The sequence below is a fragment of the Eptatretus burgeri genome, chromosome 12, assembly GCF_056783735.1.
Source record: "Eptatretus burgeri isolate ZD-2024b chromosome 12, Ebu_testis_v1, whole genome shotgun sequence".
In the NCBI taxonomy this organism is placed as follows: Eukaryota; Metazoa; Chordata; class Myxini; order Myxiniformes; family Myxinidae; genus Eptatretus; species Eptatretus burgeri.
In genome coordinates this window covers 43428632-43451683 of record NC_140972.1, presented here as the reverse complement: position 1 = coordinate 43451683, position 23052 = coordinate 43428632, and the positions used below count along the sequence as shown (strand labels likewise).

General features: G+C 49.5%; 1 protein-coding gene across 8 annotated transcripts in view; it reads right to left on the bottom strand.

Annotated features, from left to right (window-relative positions):
- Positions 1-23052, bottom strand: part of HERC1 (HECT and RLD domain containing E3 ubiquitin protein ligase family member 1) — a 964782-nt gene that overhangs the window by 941273 nt on the left and 457 nt on the right. For 7 of the 8 annotated variants that reach the window (XM_085850311.1, XM_085850306.1, XM_085850308.1 and 4 more), the window contains exons 2-4: positions 3607-3788; positions 3047-3443; positions 36-421 (exon numbers count right to left, since the gene is read on the bottom strand). In XM_085850311.1, the coding sequence (XP_085706437.1) occupies positions 36-421; positions 3047-3443; positions 3607-3768 (945 nt within the window). In that variant the 5' untranslated portion in view covers positions 3769-3788. The remainder of the gene's footprint in view (positions 1-35; positions 422-3046; positions 3444-3606; positions 3789-23052) is intronic. The other variant, XM_085850305.1, reaches the window with a different exon arrangement.

The following is a 23052-nucleotide window of genomic DNA, read 5'->3' as shown; positions in this document are numbered from 1 at the left end:
AAACTAAGCACGAGGAAACTGCAGTTGTTACTTACGACAGAGCGTCTCATTTGTGCAAGCACAGCAAGGAAGCAGTCATGTCCGACCAGGCCTCCCGGAAGTTGACCAGCGTGGCTTGGCAAAGTCTTCAGTTCTCTAGCCCCTGAAGCAGCCAATGCCATTTCAATCCATTCGAGGATATAACGTAGTGAACCACGCTGTACAGCCAACCCAAGCAGCAACTCTGAAGCAAGCCGTCTGCCCAATACGTCTGCTCCCGAACTGGGCATGCTAACGGTACGCAGAAAACCGGTGACTTGAGCAAGGCAGTCAAGGCCCATTGGTGGCAGTTTGCTCTCATTAGCCAAGGAGAGAGGTGGAAGTGAGGCTAGCACTTCTGATGCTGTGCGTAGGACATCATTGCACAGACATACACCCGGGCCTGCAAAAGACAAACCACGTGACAGCAAACTATTATATAAACAAAATTTTTTGAATAGCCAGAGTTTGAAACTGTATTTAACAAATGATGGGCCCATTGATACTATTGGTAGTGATCACGTGTGTGTGTGTGTGTGTGTGTGTGTGTGTGTGTGTGTGTGTGTGTGTGTGTGTGTGTGTGTGTGTGTGTGTGTGTGTGTGTGTGTGTGTGTGTGTGTGTGTGTGTGTGTGTGTGTGTGTGTGTGTGTGTGTGTGCGCGCGCGCGCGTCAGTGAGTGTCTCTCCTCCATAATGCCAAAACCATGAAACCTAGCAGCCTGACACTTTGCATGCACACGAAGGGAACTCCAAGGAAGTGCATGAGTGATGCTGGGTGTTTGGATTAATTAAAACACCCCTTTTGAAAATAATTAATGGCCACATTTAATTATAACCTTTATCAGGCCATCCTCTGCCACCTTGCTCTCTAGGGTATAATTCAGTATCCTGGTTTACCCCGCTGGGGTCTGAAGCCGCCAAGTTTTTTTGGCCTGCTAAACCATGCCTTGACTTGGAATAGGCCGCAATGATTTCTTAAAGGTGAAGTTTTTTTTTTCATTTTCCTCACTCATATTATCGAATGCCTGTTCATCATAGCTACAAGTTGATGGGTACATTGCAGTGCTTATAAACACCCAGAGACACCAACATTTGTGGCTTTATTTCATTTCCGCACAAGCCATAACCTCGAGAATCTCTTAAACCAAGTCAAATTTCAAATTTTAAGCTCCAGAATTGAACTTAGCAGCAGTTCCAACCACTGAAACAAATGTTCACTTGTCTAATTTGGACATAGTTATCGTTTGCCATCCATTTAATTAGAGTGCTTGCTTGAGTGCTTAAGCCGCTTGCCGAGTGCCCTACAGTGGACGGCGATAGTTTGTGTCCTGACCGGGATGTACAGTCAGCAGTTGCTAAAAGGTAGACGTACATATATGGGTCTATTTGGATCTGTAATTGAGGGACCCTTCACGGGTGTGTATGTATGCCTGCATGCTTGGTACACAGGCTAAGAACATCTGAGAATGTTTGCGGGGATGGGGAAGCAAATCGATAAGCTTTTATGCAAGAACATTTTAAAGGGGTTGTGCCTACAGATGTAGCTTTCACTTGTTCAAAATGTCTTTTGTTGTGTGGCCTGTGAGATGCTAAAGAATTGTGGTTCTGGCTCACTATCAAAAATAACTGGGGACTCCTGCTCCAAATCTAACTATTTCAAACTCGAAACTCAAATAAATTTCAAACACTAAATCTAACTGTAACTCCTGACAGACGTTCATGTGCATCAGCATGTAAAAAGGGCAGAAATACGGCAAAATAAATAAAATTAGGGCATGGTGACGCAATTGGAAAAATTAGATCAAATGGCAGCTCCAAGCATAGATAGGTCCATGTGACCTAGTTTTAAGGCGGCTTATAATCGCACCCAAGATGCATCTGCATGCTAAAGGTAGCAAAATGGATGAAATTGGTCAGGGGGCAGGTCAACATGATCAGCACATTAAAAGGTAAAGAAAGGGGATGAATAGGTCAGATAAAAGAGGCCATGTTGACCTAATTCGTGAAAATAGGTCAATGTTCAGATCAAGCCATCAATTCAGCATGCCCTAGTTTGCAATAAGGTTTTAGGACATCCCACATTGCATCACGTTTATGTAAACACATAAACAGTTGCTAAATGAAGAAATTAGGAAACAGCAACCATATTTTAAAGGGGAAAAAAAGCAGCAACCATATTTCCTCTTCAGGAAACACATCCTGACCCACTTGAAAAATTTAATGTGGGTTTTCCTGAAACGTATAAACGAGAAAAATGGTCCATTAAAGGTCAATAAAAGATCAACGTCAACCAGACTGTTGGTTGAACATGTGATTTTTTCCTTGAAACAAGTTAACAAAAAAGGGTCCATTAAATGTTCACCAAAGGTCATGGTTGAAAATGTATACCAAGATGCACAAAGTCAGACCAGTATACATTTTCATGCAAAATTTTGTGCTTGCAGCCTAAACCATTTGGGTACTATTTGACAGATAAAAATTCAGCTATTATAATAATCATACTGTATATAATTTGATGTCTATTCCTGTGTTTGTTTGAATTTTATTGCAAGAGAAGGTTTTTGGGAATATATATATATATATATATATATATATATATATATATATATATATATATATATATATATATATATATATATATATATATATATATATATATATATATATATATATATATATCAGTCCCAGGGGTCATGGTGAAGAGAAACCCAATTCTCTCTCGATGTAAATGGGGAAGATGTGGGGCTGCTCTGCTCCTGGTGGGAGTCGGTATTGCATGTTATACTAAAATACTGAACACCAAATCTGGGATAATTATTCCATCCGTAATTCTGGGAGATAAACCTGCTCTTACGGACATGTTCTTTCACAGTAATCATCATAATAATAATAACTATTATTTTTAGAGCAATACCAAGAGGCTTCCATTCAGAATAGAATATTTAATGTTTCAAAAAATACACAAGTGCATAGTGCCATTTATAGGGTCAGCTGCCACTCAGATCAGTAACAGGTGTGTGACATCTCACCGGGAACAGAAGTTGGCATCATCCAGCTTTGACGCAGCAAGGCAAAGAGCAGGCTAAGCCCCGTCTTTACACCCATCTCAATGAGAGCGTCTGTGCCAGAACGAGGTCGTTCACTCAGTTCACCACGTTCCCCAAGTCCTCCTCCACCATCAGGCACGGCCTGCTGCTGCTGCCGTGCACGTCCATGGTCATGGTATTTAATGGCAATGGCATAGAAAATGCGTTGCAATATAAGAAGCCGTTGTCGGAGAGCAGCAGCAAAGGGCGAATCGGAGCACACAGTCTTCGCGAGTGCAAGCTGACTGGACAACAAGGCCCCCAGGTAATGCTCCTGTTCCTCCAAAGACAGTGGCTCACGCTCAAAGTCTGGCAGCTGTGGTCCCTTGAGCCTCATCACCTAGAGTAGAAGGTAATAAATAATTACAAGTACCGTGAGATATGCACGATGACAAAAATCAGAAACCAGTGATTTAGACAGGTAATAACTTTACAACTAGGCTTAATACAGGTCAGCACATGTCAAGGTATCGTAATTAAAAAGAACAAAAACCAAAAACAACCTGTTGAGGAAGTGCAATCACTTCCTTGTTGGAGATGAGCTGGTTATAGAGAGCTGCTGCTCCTTCTCGTGTGCTCACAGTATCACTATCTTCCATCACCCAAGAGTTATTCAAGTGTTCAAGCCACTTAAGCTTGACTGGTGGTAAGACGACAGCTGCCATTGTTCAAAAGTCCAGGTCTCCTGGTGGAAAAAAAGGCTACTTAAGATTTGCTAAAAGTGGTCAAATTATTGCTTTTTGTGGTAACTTAAAAACAATAAAGAAACAAGAGGACTGCGCAACGAAAAATGTTTGAGGTTAAGAAGGGTTAGTGCAGAACAGACTGTGGGAGGAAAGATTATGGTAAACACACAATGTCCAAATCAGCAGCGACTAGTAAGAGTGACAACTAAAGAGAATAAAATGCTTGTGCTCATTCATTCATTGTGTCTGTCTCTGTCTCTCCCACTGATGGCAGTTGATATGTGGGGTGCAGTGTAATGGTAAGCCTGGTGTTGGCTTAGTGGTTAGGGTGGCGGCTTGGGATCCTAGTGTCCTGAGTTCAAGCAACGTTGGGCCACTTAATTAATACACCAGGAGGTTGACTCAGCCTGTCATCCTTCCGAGGTCAGAAAAATGAGTACCATTGCACTGGTAAGGGGAACACTGCATCAGTGGCATAGCCGCGTCCCAACCAATGATGCAACCAGCAGCCATGGGCTGTACTCGATAGAGAGAGAGTGTCATGGTGGCTATGCGTGTTTCTTGAGCTGGGAGCCGCTCTTGCGGTCATTATATCCCTTTTCGCGTATTTTTCGCCACCTCCTCCCTTTGTTTGTTCATCTCAAATCATTACTCCCCGTGTTTCAATCCTCTTGTGCTTAGACTTCTCCCCCTGTATTATCTTTCTTTTGTTGAGTCGAGAGAGAGAGATGAAGATGGAGATGGAGAGAGACCATTGTTTATGCAGGCTGAGAATGTCCTCACAGCATTGAGAATGAACAAGAAAGTTGTTGTTTTCGTTTTACAAGAAAGTATGGTGGGGAGCATCGTGGAATCGGGCTTATCCATTGAGCCCGATATTTTCATTCCAATTTCACTGCTTGATTGCTATTTCAGCAAAAGTTATCATTTTCAACATCCCACCCATGGAGGATGATAAAAAAAAATAGAACTTGCACATCGTCATTTTGTTACAGTTGTCTATTGGATTTCAATGGTTCCCTTACGGTGCAATGATGATCATGTTAAACACGTTTATTCCCCCAGAAGTCAACTCTTCATGGTTTTGAACAAGAACTGTCATGACCTCGACATTAGATTCACAATTAAACATGGTAATTACATTAATCAAATGTTTGTAACAACTCAGGTGTTAATATGTTATGCCTAAAATCAGCATGGACATCTGCGAAGGGATTGTCCAGGTAATCCCCAAGAGGCAAATTCACCTTCCAATGAGAGCACCATGCCACCTGAAGGACTGAAATCTCTTCCTTCACAAAATTCCAATCCAGCAGAGACAAGTGATGCCTGATACTCACCACTGTCTGTCTCATCTCACCTCTCTCAATATATATATATATATATATATATATATATATATATATATATATATATATATATATATATATATATATATATATATATATATATATACATACACATATATATATATATATATATGTGTATATATACATATTGTTGTGGTTACCAGATTCGCAAACCACCATTCAGGTCCCTTAGGTGAGGTATCTCGGTAAGTGCATGTGTAGTTAGGCCCAAACCCGTTGTCTAGTGGGAATACATGTCATTTATACGTGCTGCGACTCTTCAGGATAGCCGTTTTTCTTTTACTATCTTTATTTTGGACCAATCGCCACCATCACAACCACAACAACAACCACCAACCACAACGCCGCTTCACCACAACCGCCACGACCTTTACCGTCACAACTCGCCACCATCGCATCACCGTCATCTCGCGCCACTCATGGGCACCGATGCTGGACTCGTGTAGGGCGCACGTTGAACAGCGTGTACAAAATCACGGATTTTCTGCTTCAAAAACGGATCCAAAACGACACACGCCCACTTTTTGCCGTCCAATCGGTGAGCGAGGGGCGAATTGGCCCCGCCCCCAGGGCGATCGATATATGCAAATTTGTGGATCAAAAAGCCTTCACGCCCACTTTTTGTCGGGCCAATGGGGAGCGAGGTGAAAGGTCAAAGGGAGGGGGTCAAAGGCGAAGTTACGGGGGGGATAAAAGGACGGTGTTCGTCAGCCAAAGGAGTAGTAAAAGTCGGAGCGAAAGAGTCAGCAGAACGAGAACGAGGGGTCGGAGAGTCGCAAGAGGGAACAAGTAGTAAAAGTCGGAACGAGGGAGTCAGCAAAACAGGAACGAGAGAGTAGTAAAGGTCGGAACGAGGCGAAGGAGTCGGAACAGAGAGTCAAGACTTCGCGGGCGGTGGAGCTGCTCGTCGTGTGCGTTAAAAGTCGGAACGGAGGGGACGAGCTGTGGAGAGGCGGCGAGGGCGGACGAGGGGGTGCTCGCGTCGTGCAGGGAGCTGCACCCCTGGGAGGCCGACAGCGCGACCTGGCCGAGGTGGAGACGCTCGTCGCATATAATAAAGATCCTCTATGCCCCGAGCATCAGCAACCCCCCTCCTGTTTCCCCCCGCGCTGAGATAGTGCGACCAAGGGGGCCCCGTTCCCACCCCCTGCCAGGCACTGTCCACGAGGCCCGCGGGTTGCGGGGCCATCGCCGCTCCGCGTCTCATCACCAGACGGGTAGGCCCGACCAGGCCTCGGCCCCAGGCCTACCTCATTCTTGAGGGTATTTCTTTTCCTTGGTTTTGGGTATGTGTTGTCGGCGCCGTCTGTGAAGTAGAATTGAATAAGTGTTGCCGTGTGCTCGGTAGTCGGTATTAGCTCTGCACTGTGTTTTCACTTTTATATTTGCTTTTTGTGTAAATGGAATTGTGTTTTCTTTTTTGTGTGCATTTGGTGGAATTGTATTTGTGTGCTTTCCGTTCGTCGCGAATAAATGTGCTTTATTGTTGAACTGTTTCCCGCTTCGCTTCGTCTTTTTCCCCCATTGAATCCCCATCTTGCTTCACGTAAAGGGTTGGTAGTGGGCTGAGTACGCCCGATAATTAATCGAACCGTCGAGGTCGACGATAACACCGCTCGGTTATTCTGATAGTACGGAACGGGTCGCTTAAGTGGCCCGTGTCCGAAGTCGACCTGCGGCGAGGTGCGATCGCCCGGTCTACCCTCCGCGTGGGTACTTAGGTAGTTCGAATTTGGCGAGCAACCCTATCCCACGCGGGGGCTGATTGGCTCGATCGCGGTGAGACCGAAAGGTCCACCCGTGACTGGTTCCCGGCGTTAGTCCGAGAGGGTCACGACTGGATTGTCCGTCCGGTGGGCGACGTGCCGCGATTCGAGTTACGTGGCCGTCGCACGCCGGCGGGCGCGAAGACCGCAACACTGGTGTCAGGAGTGGGATACAAATTCATCGCCCTCCTCGCGGCACTGGTATTGGAGAACAGGAAAACGGGCTGTCCTGTCTCCGGCTAAATTCACGGGAATCTGTCCAGGGGTGAGAGAAGCGACCCCCGATTCCCTCCAAATTACGAGCGAGCGAAATTAACCCTTCACGAGAAGCAAGATGGCGTCTCAAGGCGAGCGGGAGCCGGGGGTATTAGAAATGTATATGTGTAATAATGTAGAGTCCATGGTCCAGGATGGAATCCCCGAGCAGGAAATGTTGATTGTGCAGGAACACGGACTCGCCCAACTGAACCCAGGGCCCGAGGTGGGTGCGGCAGCGGCCGCGGTGTATGACACCTCCCCCCCCCCCTCTCCACCAAGACCCTTCCCCAACCCTTGCCGAAACGGCTCAGCTGAGTGCATCCAACATGGCCCAGCTATGCGCCATGCTGGCGGCAATGAACGAAAAGATGAATGCGAAAATGATCGAAAAAATGGATGCAAACACAAATGAAATGAAAAACGAAATGAAAGGCATGAACGAGAAGATGGATACAAATACAAATGAAATGAAAAACGAAATGAACAAGCAAATAAACGGAATGGAAGCAAACATGAAAGAAGAAATGAAAGAGCTGCGGGGTGAGACGCAGAACATGGGCCGATGCCTGCAGGCGGGCATGAAGGCCGTGACCAGGGAGCTGGGAATGGCGACTTCACGTGTGGGAGCAAACGAGCTGGGTGGGGGTGCAACGGCTGACAGGCCCGCGGTGGAGGCGGGTGAAAAATAATTCGTGGAACGTGTTGGGCGAGGGTCGTGACGATGACCGAAAGGGAAAAATTAAATGGGGAGACCAAAACGTGTGAGACGAGACACGAGGTGACGACAACAGAAATAATAGTTGAGACAAGGGAGGTAAAGGGTGAAGAGTTGGCAGAGACACGGGAGATGGGAACGATAGAGGGAAGACTACACGATGAAGACGGGGTAAGTGACGCGCACGCACACACGGAGGTAGTGGAGGACAATGGGGGTGAGCTCGCGGAGCGTGTAGGGACCCGGTGCGAGCAGCGGGATGGCCTCCTCCAGGAACGAGGGGAGGGAGTATGCCCCCTTGAGGCGAGTCACGACCAGGTGAGTTCGGTCGTGCTTTGCGAGGTTGAGGGGACGGGTGCTGTGGACGGGTGCACGGAGAGCTTGGGGGGTATAGAGGCCCCGGAGACCCTTGTGGGGACACGAATCCCCAGTATGGTTGTCCCTGTGTGTGTGGTGCAAGGTGTGAGTGCGTCCTCGTGTGTGGAAGCGACCCCGTGTGTGAGTGGTGTGGTGGCGATGGTGCCAGAGTACGTGCTTCCCAGCACGCCGTGTGTGGATGAGGCACCGTGTGTGAGTGTCGCCGTGTGTGTGAATGAGACACCGCGGGTGAGTGCCCCCGCGTGTGTGGATGAGGCACGGAGTGTGGATGAGGCACCGCGGGTGAGTGCCCCCGCGTGTGTGGATGAGGCACCGTGTGTGAGTGTCGCCGTGTGTGTGAGTGAAACGGCCAGTGTGAGTGGGGCACAGCGGTTGAGTGCCCCCGCGTGTGTGAGTAGTATGGTTTGTGTGAGTAGTGAGGCACGCGTGAGTGAACGGCCGTGTGCAAGGTCGCTGTGTGCCAGGGAGACCGTGTGTGTGAGAGAGCGGTATGAGAGGGAGATGTCGGTTGGCATGCGGGAGCACGCAGCCGCGTCTCCCGGTGTGAGTTTAATGGTGTGGACTGTGTGCGTCGTAACACGCAGGTGTGCGGGGGTCGAATGGCGACGACGAAGGCGACAGAAGAAAGAAAGCCGAGTAGCGGCTGTAGTTGTTTCGAGGACCGTGCCGGGTTCACCCAGCAGTGAGCACGCGGTTCGTGCTGTGCAACGCACGAGACCACCACGTGCTCGCTTGCGAGAGTGAAGTCCCGGTCCGGAAACGCACGCGGTGGATTTGCCGATCCCGCGGACGGACAAAGTTTAGGCAGGTAAATGGATTTGGACCGGACGGGTTCTCCACGCGATCGTGTGTGTTAAGCTCCAACGGGCAAAGCACATGTGTTCGCGTGGGGAACCCCTCGAGACGTGGGGCTTGTGTTTTTTTATGCGCACGGTGACGTCATGGCTGCACGTGGGGTTGGAATCCGGCAGGAGGGGTATCTCTGCCGGATGGTCCCGTCCAAGGAGGGACGAGGAACACGTGCAGCTGCATGACGTCACGGGCAGGTGCAAAGTGCGCGAGCTCTGAGTTGCCGCGCAGGTGCTGGGCATGAAAAAAAAAAAAAAGGGAAAAACAAGCCTCACTTTCGGGTGTACAGGATTCCTGGGCAAGGGGTGAAAGACCCCCTTACCCAGGGGCACAGGATGGAAACTAGTTAGGGGGAAGGGTTAGCTTAGTTAGACCGACTTCATGGGGCAGGGGTAAGTCCTCATGGAGTCCGTGGAATGGATTAGTGAGAGGGATTGTAGTCAGATTTAGGTTGGGAAATAAAATGAGTTAGGAGACAGTGACAGACTTGTGGATGTGTAGAGGGGACGTAGTTTAGCTACGTAGTGTTAAAAGGAACGTGCTGTAGTTTAAGGGTCGACGTGGGAGCACGAGTTAGTTAGGGGATGTAGTTAGAAGGATGGCAGAGTTCAGTGGTGTGTGTGTTGAAGTGTTGAAGAGTTGAGAGGTGAGTACTTGTTGAGTGAGTGAGGCCAGCGGGTCTGTGTGAGTGGAGTGAATGGGGAATGCATGGTGCGATGAGTGATTGGGGGGAGGAGTGACTCCCGCCCAAGGGACCCCGGGGTCAGAGTAAAGTGAGTTAGGGGGTTAGTCAAATTGAAAAATGGAGGTCGTTTTGTTGTTGGTGGGAAAGTAGGCTCGAGACCCATTTGGAGGGGTGCAGGAGCCCTGTTGACGGGCTTGGGAGCGTGGCTGCGAAAGGTGAGTATCGCTGAGTGGGTACCCCGGGCACCAGGCTAGTCGGCCGCGGTAGGCCAAGGGCCCATGGGGGGCCGGGATAGAGTAGTGGGCACGGGTGCGCCTGCTTGGTGCAGGGGCCCGGGGCGCCATTAGCCGCGTGGGCAGTGCAGTGGGCACGGGTGACCCTCGGAAAGGGGCCCGGGAGGCCGGCCTGCCACGTGTGCGTTTCAGGGGAGGTGCCATGGGGGCACTCCCCGGTGTTAGGGAGCTGGTAGGCTCGGAGGCAGTGTAGTGCCCGGGGGTGCCATAGCGGGAGAATCGGCAGAGGGTCGTGCCTGCCAAAGTGAGCCACGTGTCCCAGCCAGGAGACCGTGTGAGGGCACGGAGAGAAAATTGGGGGGCGAGGCCCGAAATTGTAAGGACACCAACACAGGCGACGGGAATCTGGGTTGTTAGAACCAATAGTTTAAGCGAGAGGCGCTTGTTGAAAGCCCCGGGGTAGTTTAACAGTTAAATGGTTAGGATAGATTAGGAGATGTACCCCTCCGCACCATCCATCCCCTCGCTGTCATTGTGGGCCGCTGGACCCACTTTGGTTAAGATCGCCGAACTCTGGGGAGGCCATTCTGAGGCTTCGTTGGGCCTCGACACAGGACGTTAGCTCTCCCTTATTCCCCTCCGGGAAGGGAACGTAGGGGTTGGGAGTAGGCTAGGTGACAGGATAGGTTAGCCGAACAAGGACGATAAAGGGGGTTAGGGGACGATTTATAGTGGGGAAGTAAAAATAAAAAAAAATAAAAAAAATTAAGGGGGCTAAATTGGTTTTTCACAAATTAAGGGAGTGGGTATGTACAGTGACAGGCAAAGGCGATAGGTGGGAGGGAGACAGGAAGGTAGGTCCGAGCCCGCCTTCCAAGTGGCCAGCACCACCGCACTCCCTCCACCAACCTCCACTGAACGGCAAAGGCTAGCCAACTCCATCGGCTGGCCGTGTTTTGCTTCAAGGCGGAGGCCGGCCAACTTCATCGGCAGCTGTGTTCTGCAAGGCCTGTGCCGGCCAGTTCATCTGCTGGCTGTTTTTCTTCAAGGCCTGTGCCGGCCAGTTCATCTGCCGGCTGTGTTTGCCTGCAGCGGCCTTCTTCTGCGGGCTGCGTTTGCCTGCTGCCTTTGCCATGCCATGCCCACTGCCCCTGTTCACCAGCCCCCGTTCAATTTTTGCTTTGCCCCCCCCCTGTTCATTTCCATGTGCGCCAGGATCCGCAAGGCAACAGTTTGCAAGCTGCGAGAACTGCCCTGTTGGCAGCTACAACACGGGCCTGCAGTGGCGGCCCGTGCACCGTGTTTGCGTTCATGCATCCATTCGTTGTGCTCATTGCGTGTGCCACTTGAGCTGGCACGGAGACTGCGTTGTGCAGCCCAAGCACCGTTGTGGTTCACTGCGTTCAGTTCAAAAGGGAAGGCCTTGGACTGCGTGTGAGCAGCCAGCCACGTTCCGTCACCTGCATTGTTTGAGTCAGAGACTGCATGTGGGCAGCCTGGCTCCCTGCGAACTGCTTTCTTTTTGCAGAGTTCAGTGATCCTGGGCCATGGTTTAGTGTAAAATTTGTAAGTTAAGGTTAAGATGTACTGTAAATATGAGTGCGCCCCCGGCATGTCTGTCTAGCGCCGGCAATTTTATTTAAGTCGTCCGTGTGAGTGAGTTTGTTTAGGTAGTTACGCAGCCCTCAGGTTATTTATTTTGGGGACACGAATACCATGAATGTCGCACTCAGGGATCCGTAGGTAAAGTGTACTAGGGGAAAACTACACATGATGGCACACGAAAATTTGACGACTCGGGACGAGTCTGTAAAAAGGGAAGGGGTAGTGTTGTGGTTACCAGATTCGCAAACCACCATTCAGGTCCCTTAGGTGAGGTATCTCGGTAAGTGCATGTGTAGTTAGGCCCAAACCCGTTGTCTAGTGGGAATACATGTCATTTATACGTGCTGCGACTCTTCAGGATAGCCGTTTTTCTTTTACTATCTTTATTTTGGACCAATCGCCACCATCACAACCACAACAACAACCACCAACCACAACGCCGCTTCACCACAACCGCCACGACCTTTACCGTCACAACTCGCCACCATCGCATCACCGTCATCTCGCGCCACTCATGGGCACCGATGCTGGACTCGTGTAGGGCGCACGTTGAACAGCGTGTACAAAATCACGGATTTTCTGCTTCAAAAACGGATCCAAAACGACACACGCCCACTTTTTGCCGTCCAATCGGTGAGCGAGGGGCGAACTGGCCCCGCCCCCAGGGCGATCGATATATGCAAATTTGTGGATCAAAAAGCCTTCACGCCCACTTTTTGTCGGGCCAATGGGGAGCGAGGTGAAAGGTCAAAGGGAGGGGGTCAAAGGCGAAGTTACGGGGGGATAAAAGGACGGTGTTCGTCAGCCAAAGGAGTAGTAAAAGTCGGAGCGAAAGAGTCAGCAGAACGAGAACGAGGGGTCGGAGAGTCGCAAGAGGGAACAAGTAGTAAAAGTCGGAACGAGGGAGTCAGCAAAACAGGAACGAGAGAGTAGTAAAGGTCGGAACGAGGCGAAGGAGTCGGAACAGAGAGTCAAGACTTCGCGGGCGGTGGAGCTGCTCGTCGTGTGCGTTAAAAGTCGGAACGGAGGGGACGAGCTGTGGAGAGGCGGCGAGGGCGGACGAGGGGGTGCTCGCGTCGTGCAGGGAGCTGCACCCCTGGGAGGCCGACAGCGCGACCTGGCCGAGGTGGAGACGCTCGTCGCATATAATAAAGATCCTCTATGCCCCGAGCATCAGCAACCCCCCTCCTGTTTCCCCCCGCGCTGAGATAGTGCGACCAAGGGGGCCCCGTTCCCACCCCCCTGCCAGGCACTGTCCACGAGGCCCGCGGGTTGCGGGGCCATCGCCGCTCCGCGTCTCATCACCAGACGGGTAGGCCCGACCAGGCCTCGGCCCCAGGCCTACCTCATTCTTGAGGGTATTTCTTTTCCTTGGTTTTGGGTATGTGTTGTCGGCGCCGTCTGTGAAGTAGAATTGAATAAGTGTTGCCGTGTGCTCGGTAGTCGGTATTAGCTCTGCACTGTGTTTTCACTTTTATATTTGCTTTTTGTGTAAATGGAATTGTGTTTTCTTTTTTTGTGTGCATTTGGTGGAATTGTATTTGTGTGCTTTCCGTTCGTCGCGAATAAATGTGCTTTATTGTTGAACTGTTTCCCGCTTCGCTTCGTCTTTTTCCCCCATTGAATCCCCATCTTGCTTCACGTAAAGGGTTGGTAGTGGGCTGAGTACGCCCGATAATTAATCGAACCGTCGAGGTCGACGATAACACCGCTCGGTTATTCTGATAGTACGGAACGGGTCGCTTAAGTGGCCCGTGTCCGAAGTCGACCTGCGGCGAGGTGCGATCGCCCGGTCTACCCTCCGCGAGGGTACTTAGGTAGTTCGAATTTGGCGAGCAACCCTATCCCACGCGGGGGCTGATTGGCTCGATCGCGGTGAGACCGAAAGGTCCACCCGTGACTGGTTCCCGGCGTTAGTCCGAGAGGGTCACGACTGGATTGTCCGTCCGGTGGGCGACGTGCCGCGATTCGAGTTACGTGGCCGTCGCACGCCGGCGGGCGCGAAGACCGCAACAATATATACATACATACATACATATGAGGCGCCATGAGGAGTGATGTAAGGGACACATCGGCCATTTTGGAGTTAATGCCATATCGCACTATTTTAACCCTTAACCTATCATCCGAGCCTATCATAATCATATCATTAAAAATATCGCTTATATCACTCCTCCTCGCGGGGCCTCATATATATATATATATATATATATATATATATATATATATATATATATATATATATATATATATGAATCTAACGTGTATGCCCCGGTTAAAATAGGTGTACAAATCCCTGTGTCGTAAGAGGCGACCAGGGTTGCCTCAGGAAGGGCATCCGGCGTAAACACCTGTTCCAAATCACTATGCGGATCATACGGATGATCCGCTGTGGCGACTCCTAACGGGAGAAGCCGAAAGAATATATATATATATATATATATATATATATATATATATATATATATATATATATATATATATATATATATATATATATATATATATATATATATATATATATTAGGGTGGTCCAAAAAAGTCAAAAAAAAATATAACGTTGCTCCACAACCTTAAAATTATTCCACTATGATTCAATAATGCGCATAATAAAATTTAAGTTGATCGGAGGTGATTTAGAGGTCGCTCCATACGACGACTTTTAGTTTCATGAGTTGGTAAAATTAGTTTCATGATAAATCTTGTTTTAGGTCATATTTTCGAAAAGGTAGTGAATTCAATGTCGGTGCAGTCATTTCTTAGAGTAAATCGACCCCATAGAGTTTGAAAATGCACTCCATTTCCACCTCGAACATTCAGAAGTACCCGTAATCGTACCTGACCATACCCTAATTTATTCAAGTCATGAGACTGAAAGTAGTCATATGGAGCGACCTCTAAATCACCTCCGATCAAGCAAAAAAAAAATTATGCGCGTTATTGGATCATATTAGAATAATTTCAGCTTGTGGAGCAACATTCTATTTTTTTCGACTTTTTTGGACCACCCGAATATATTGTTGCGAATCCGCGCCCGCCGGCGTGCGATCGGCCGCTCGACTCGAATGGCGGCCGCCTCGCCCACCGGAACGGACAATTCAGTCGTGACCCTCTCGGACCAACGCCGGGAGCCAGTTACGGGTGGGGGTTTAACCTCACCACGATCGTGCCAATTGCCCACCCGCGCAGGATAGGGTCGCTCGCCAAATTTGATCGACCCAAGTACCTGCGCGAATGGTCGATCGGGCGATCGCACCACGCCACAGGCAGACTCCGGACACGAACCGCTTAAGCGATAAACATAAAGATAGAACAGAAAAACGGCTATCTCAAAGCGTCGCAGCCCGAATGAATCACATAAATTCCCTCTAAACAATGGGTTTGGTCTAAACAACGGGAACACTACACATGTACTTAGAGTTAACTCACCTGCGGGCCCTGAATGGTGGTTTGCGAATTTCCACAGCCGTAACACTATATATATATATATATATATATATATATATATATATATATATATATATATATATATATATATATATATATATATATATATATATATATATACATCTTCTTCTTCTTCTTCTTTCGGCTGCTCCAGTTAGGGGTCGCCACAGCGGATCATCCATTATGATCCGCATAGTGATTTGGCACATGTTTTACGCCGGATGCCCTTCCTGACGCAACCCTGGTCGCCTCTTACAACACAGGGATATGGTACACCTATTTTAACCGGGGTATACACCGGCCCAGTATACTGCTACTCATTTCGCCGACCTTGGAAGGATGACAGGCTGAGTCAACCCCCTGGTGTATTAATTCAGTGGCTCAACGGGGCTTGAACTCAGGACCTCTTGGATCCCAAGCCGCTGCCCTAACCACTGCGCCAACACCAGGCTCATATATATATATATATATATATATATATATATATATATATATATATATATATATATATATATATATATATATATATATATATATATATAGTTACGGCTGTGGAAATTCACAATACACCATAAAGGGTCCTAAGATCAGTTATGACGATAAGTAATTGTGTAGTTAGATTTCCCCACTGTTGTTTAGAGGTTTTTTCCGTGTTCACAGGGCTGTGATCCTTTGAGTTAGCCCTTTTTTTTTCTCTATCGTTATTTTGGATCAATAATTAATCCCCCAACAACTCAAACACCGCCACCTTCGCCTCTTTACCTTCACAACTCCATCCCGCAAACATCGCTTCACCACCATTCTCAAACGACACCCGCCAACAACCAAACTCCCACCACCTCCGCCTTTCTACCACACGTCGTGCCATGGGCTGTGAATGCGTTCCTTTCGCCTCAAGAATCGGATCAGGAATGCTTCACGCCCCCTTTTCATCCATCCAATGACCGAGCATCGGGTAGTGTAGCCCCGCCTCCAAACCCGCTGTGAATGCGTTCCTTTCGCCCCGAAAATCGAATCAGGAAGGCTTCACGCCGCCTTTTCATCCATCCAATGACCGAGCATCGGGTGGCATAGCCCCGCCTCCGAACCCGCTGTGATCCAGAAATTTACATATACGCCCCTCCCCCGGGCTATATAGGCGCGAGCACGGCGCAGTGCGCGGGAAGAGGAAGTCAAGTGGAAGCGGTGCAGTACGTTGGCGGGAAGTCAAGTGGAAGTCAAGGTGCGCAGTACGTCGGCAGAGAACCAGGTGGGAGCAGTGGAGTGGCAGCGGCAGAGTGTCGGGAGACGAAGTCAAGTCTGCAGTGTCGGCGGGACAGTCGAGTCGGGAGACGGAGCTCGAAGCCGACGGGAAAGGCAAATGGGGAGCGCCGGCGCGAGCTCGCCGAACCCGCCAGGGGCACGAAGCCAGGCGCAGCTACGCTCAAATTGCGGCTTGCCCGCCATCGCACCACGAGGGCACGGGTAGGACCCTTCGGTCTCATGGACCTGGCCGCTCATCCAGGTTCCACGTGCATTAGGCCCACGGGCCCAGTCTGACTCCCTTGCCTTTGAGGGGGGTCTTTCCTTTGCTTTTGTGTGAATGCGTGTTGTGGTGCCGTATCTTGTAAAGTAGAAACTGTTTAAGTGCATGTAAATAAACCTTTGCTTGGATTTGGTAGTAATTCTTTCTTTGCATTCTTACTGTATGGCTGTGAATACGTGCTTGCCTTGTGTGTGTGTGAAATAAATGTGCTTGTCGAACTGTTCCCCGTTTTGTTGCGTCCTTTCCTTTGTTTGAAAGTTCCATCTTGCATCACGGAAGGAATCGGTAGAATCGGTAGAAGGGTGTACGCACCCGGTAAATAATCACGTCCGTCGGGGCCGGAGATAACACCGCTCGGTTATCACTGAAGCACGGAACGGACCTCTTACGCGGTTCGTGTCCTAGGCCGGCCAGCGCGAGGTACGATCGCCCGGTTAATTACCCGCGCAGGTACTTAGGTCGGTCGAGTTTGGCGAACAACCCTATCCTGCACGGGTGGCCAATTGGCACGATTGTGGTGGGGTCGAAAGACCCACCTGTGACTAGCTCCTGGCGATAGTTCCAAGGAGGGTCACGACTGAATTGTCCGTTCCGGTGGGCGACGTGGTCGCGATTTGAGTTATGTGAACGATCGCACGCCGGGCAGGCCGAAATTCGTAACACTGGTGTCAGGAGTGGGATTCAAATCCACCTCGGTCTCCAACTAAATTTACGCGGATCGGACCAGGGGTGTGCGAAGCAACCTCCCTGTTCCCCCCAAATTACGAGCAAATCTAAATTAATTCTCTTCCGAGAAATAAGATGGAGTTTCAAGGCGAGCGGGTGCCGGGGGTAGAAATGAATATGTGTAGTAATGTAGAATCCATGGCCCAGGATGGTTCTTTTTATAACTCCACCGCTAATTACAATCCATGGGGGAGCTCACCCTCATATTCTGAGCACGAACTTTGCCAGCAAATGGAGTCGCAAGATGGCGGCGCGGCCGCACTTCAGCACGGTACGAGGCGTGAGCGGGCCGCTATTAATGGCGCTACGAACGGCAAGTCACGAGGCGAGCGCTCCCAACAACTGTTTCAAACCACGGGGTCATGGCAGGCATGGCAGGAGGCCGGAGCATGCATTGACGGGCTTCGGAGACAAGTGTCGAAGTCCTTGCAACGGTGGAGGAATGGTGACAATTGTATAGGGGGATTACACTCGTTTTCCTTTGAGTTGGACAAGGCATGGCTGCACATAGACAGGGTTCATGAGGATTACGTGCGAACGGAGTCACAACGATGGGCCGATGTACAGGAAGAAAGGAGGGAGGAAGAACAAAGGCAAACAAAGCTAGAAAAGGAAAAATGCGAACACGATTTGGAATTAAAAAAAACTGAAGGGAGAGGTAGAAGCAGGCAAAAAGATAATAGATATCCGAGAAGAGACGATAAAAAGAGGAGAGAGAGAATGGAAAAAAGCTGGGAAAAGAAAAAAAGTGAACACGATTTGGAATTGGAACATCTGAAGGAAGAGGTAAGAACAGGCAATCAGGAAAGAGAAAGCCTAGAAGAGAAGGTAAAAAAAGAACAGATAAATCAGAAACAATTGAAAGAAGAAGCAAGGTTGGAGTATGCAGAGATGAGCAAGAAAAGGGATTAAATGAGTGAGGAGGAACAGAGAGACGAAAAATGGAAAAAAAACTTTTGAGTTACTGGAATACCAAAGCAAAGAGAGGGAATTACAAAACGAGCTGAGGACGTTGAAAGAGGAAAAGAACGGAAACAGAGAATGAAACGTTGAGGAACCACACTGTTCAGATCAAACAGTTAGAAGCCAAAGCAAGGTTGGAGTGTGAGGAGGTGAGGGAGGAATTATAAAAGAAAGCTTCTGAGTTACAGAAATACCAAAACAAAGAGACGGAATTACAAAATGAGTTGGGAATGTTGAGGGAAGAGAGAACGACAGCAGAGAATGGGATGTTGAGGGACCACACTGAGCAAATCAAACAGTTAGAAGCCAAAGCAAGGTTGGAGTGTCCGGAGATGAGAAATGAATTAGAAGAGAAAGCTTCTGAATTACAGAAATATCAAAACAAAGAGACGGAATTACGAAACGAACTGAAGATGTTGAGTGAGGAAAGAACGAGAACGGAGAATGAAACGTTAAGGAACCACCCTGTACAGATCGAACAGCTGGAAGCGAAGGCCAGATTAAAGAATGAAGAACAAGAAAGACAGTGGAATAGAAAACTGAAAGAGTATGAATTTGAAACTGAACGACAAAAGGAAAAAAAATAGGTTGGAGTGTGAGGAGATAGACAAAGAACAGCGAATAAAACACAAGAAGGAAATGAGCCAATTGGAAGAAACGATGAGATTGGAGGCTGAAAAGCATGAGGAACAGTGGGAGAGAAAACAAAAACTATAAGAGTTTGAAATTAACCAGCTCGAAGGGAGAGCAAAATTTGAGTCCACAGAGATGGAAAAACTCCGGAAAGAGAACGAACAACTCAAAAAGCTCCGAGAGGATGAACGACTCAAAAGGAGCCAGGAAGTAGAACAGCACAATGAGGTGGGATGTGTGACAGCACCACAGGGAATATTGTTAGTGGTGCGGGACTTGATTGACATCACTCGTCGGATGAAACAACAATTAGGGCAAACCATGAAAATGGAGACAGTGGAAATAATAACAGGAGCCCAGGTGACTGAAACGTGTAAGACGAGACACGAGGTGACGACGTCCGAAAAATCAAGAGACGAAAATCCAGGAAGAAACTAATAAACACGAAGAGATAAAAGAAATAAAATGTATAGACTCGGGAGATAGAAACGGTAGGGGAGAGACTGCACGATAAAGACGGGGTTAAAAACGAGCACACACACATGGAGTTAGCGAGGCTTAATGGGGGCGAACTGGCGGACTGTGCCGTGACCCGGTACAAGCAGCCGGAGAGCCTCCTTCGGGAACGGAGGGAGACGCTATGCTTCCTTGAGGCGGATCACGACTAGGCGGGTCCGGTCGTGCCAAGCGAGGTTGAAGGGGCGAGTGCTGTGGACGAGTGCACTGAGTGGGGGTATGGAGGCCCCGGAAACTCTTGTGGCGACACGATTCCCCAGTGTGGTTACGAGTGTGGTCCCGGTGTGTGTGGTGTCGAGGTGTTTGTGTACAAGTGTGGCGAAATGTGTGCTGCAACGCGCACATAGCGTGGGTGCAAGGGTGTGTGTGAGAGCGACCGGGTGGGTGACAGAGACCCCGTGTGTGGATGAGACCCCATGTATGGATGAGAGCCCGGGTATGAGTGACAACCCGTGTGGGAGTGAAACCCCGCGTGTGAGTGGTGTGGTGGCAAGTGTGCCGAAGTGCGTGCCTCCCAGCACGCCGTGTGTGGATGAGGCACCACGTGTGGAAGGAGCCACATGTGCAAGTGGAAGGCCATGTGTGAGTGGAACCACATGTGCAAGGGAAATGGCATGCGTGAGTGAACGGCCGAGTGCAAGGGAAACCGTGTGTGTGAGAGAGCGGTATGTAAGGGAGATGACGGTGGGCATGCAGGAGCACGCAGCCGCGTCTCCCGGTGTGAATGTCCCGGTGAGGTGTGTAAGCCTTGTGGCACGAGGGAGTTTGTGTGCGAGAGTGCGACGGAGACAGATGGACAAAAGCCGGGTAGCGGCCGTAGCTGCAATGGGGACCGCGCCGGGTTTGCCCGGCGGTGAGCGCGAGGTTCGTGCCGTGCAGCGCACGAGGCCGCCACGTGCGCGCTTGCGGGAGTGAAACCCGGTCCGTAAACGCCAGCGGTGGATGCTGCCAATCCCGCGGACGGACAAAAGGTAGGCTGGACAACGGATTTGGACCGGATGGGTTCTCCACGCAAAGCGTGTTTGTGTAAAGCTCCGACGAGCTGAGCACGTGTTCGCGTGGGGAACCCCTCAAAATGCGAGGTTTTCTTTGAAAGCGCAGGGTGACGTCATGGCTGCACGTGTGGTTGGAATCCGGCAGGAGAGTGACTCCCTGCCGGATGGTGCCGTCCAGGAGGGACGAGGTACGTGAAGCGCGAACGGCCGCCATGACGTCACGCCAAAGGTGTGCGGCTGTGAATTGCCACGCTCGTGCGCAGGTTGCGAGTTGCCGCGCTGGTGCACGCGCATTAAAAAACAAACAAAAAAAAAAAAAACAAGCCTCGGTTCGGGTGAACAGGATTCCTTGGGCAAGGGGTGGAAGACCCCCCTGCCCTGGGCACAGGATACAACTAGCTTGGGGGAATGGTTGGTGATAGCTAGACCGGCTTCATGGGGCAGGGGTAAGTCCTCATGGGGACCGTGGAATGGATTAGTTGGACTGTTAGAGGGATTTTAGTTGAGATTTAGGTTGGGAAAATAGAGTTTTGGATTTTGGAGACAGTGACAGACTTGTGAGTGTATTGAGGGGACGTAGCTTAGCTACGTAGTGTTAAATGGAACGTGCTGTAGTTTAAGGGTTGACATGGGAGCACGAGGTAGTTGAGGGGATTTAGTGAACAGAATGGCAGAGTTCAGCGATGTGTGATTTGAAGAGTGGAAAAGGTGCATGTTGAGTGAGTGAGGCCAGCGAGCCTAAGTGTATGGAGAGAATGGAGAATGTATGGTGCGATGAGTGATTGGGGGGAAGAGTGATTCTCGCCCAAGGGACGCTGGGGTCAGTGTAATGTGAGTTAGTGGGTTAGTTAAATTGAAAAATGGAGGTCGTTTTGCTGTTGGTGGGAATGTAGGCTCGAAACCCGCTTGGAGGGGTGCAGGAGCCCTGTTGACGGGCTCGGAGCGTGGCTACGAATGATGAGTATCGCTGAGTAGGTACCCCGGGCACCGGCTAGTCGGCCGCGGTAGGCCAAGGGCCCATGGGGGGCCGGGATTGCATAGTGGGCACGGGTGTGCCCGCATGATGCGGGGGCCCGGGGCGCCATTGGCCGCGTGGGCAGTGTCGTGGGCACCGGTGACCCTCGGAAAGGGGCCCGTGGCGCCAGCCTGCCACGTGAGCGTTTCAGGGGAGTCGCCAGGGAGGGCACTCCCAGGTGTTTAGGGAGCTGGTCGGCTCGGAGGCAGTGTAGTGCCCGGGGGTGCCATCGTTGGGGAATCGGCAGAGGGTAGTGCCTGCCAAGGGAGCCACGCATCCCAGCCACGAAGCCATGTGAGGGCAGGGGAAGAGAATTGGGGGGCATGGCCCGAAAATTGCGAGGACACCAACACAGGCAACGGGAATCTGGGTTGATAGAACCAGTAGATTAAGCGAGAGGCGCTTGTTGAAAGCCCGGGGTAGTTTAAACATAAATGGATAGGGTAGATAGGAAGTGTACCCATCCGCACCATCCATCCCTTCGCTCTCGTTGTGGGCTGCTGGACCCACTTTGGGTAAAGATCGCTGAACTTTGAGGAGGCCATCCTGAGGCTTGAGTTGGGCCTCGACACAGGACGCGAGCTCTGCCTTATTCCCCTCCGGGAGGGGAACGTAGGGGTTGGGAGCAGGCGAGGACAGGATAGGTTAGGCGAACAAAGACGATAAAGGGGTTTAGGGGATGATTTATAGAAGGGGAAGTAAAAAATAAAAATTGACATGTATGGTTAGTTTGACATGTGTGGTAAAAAAAAAAAAAACTGACATGTGTGGTAATTACAAGGAAAGAAAATGGAAATTCTTGCATTTTTGAGGAAATTATTGTCTTGAAATCAAATTTAATTAATATGCAAATGAGCTAATTAGCATAAACAAAATATATTTTAATACGTAAATGTATAAGCTTTAATTTGACACCAATTTTGTGATTTTATGTTTATATGACAGAGATATTGACATTTTGCCGATCTTTGAGAGATTCGTCTATTTTGATTGGTTGCCATGGAAACAGCTTAAAAAAGCATAGTGCAAATGAGTTATTTTTGGGGGAAAATCTTTTTTCTGATACTTGGGATATATATGAACACTGTGGTATCAGTGAAAAATTGTCGCGGGGGGGGGGGTGCAAGGTAGGTACCACTGGCCCCCAGCCTAAGACAGAAAGGGGTGAAAACATAACCTCCTTCACCCTTCGGTGGTGGAGGAAATTAATTAATTAAATAAGTAAATAAATAAATCGGGTACAACCAGCTATTAAAATTTGTCGAAATTTGTGACAGCCGGTGGGTTCAAATACCTGAACTCCTCCACCCTGCAAACATTCATATCTTCCTCCACTTATCTATTCATAGACACTGTTTAACACACACACACACACACACACACACACACGAACACACACGAACACACACGAACACACACGAACCCACACACACACACACACACACACACACACACACGAACACACACACACACACACACACACACACACACACACACACACACACACACGAGTTGAAGTTCGTCAGTTCTGCAGATTGTACTGTACAGTGTACTTCACGCCACAGGTTCCCTGAACCACCGCCT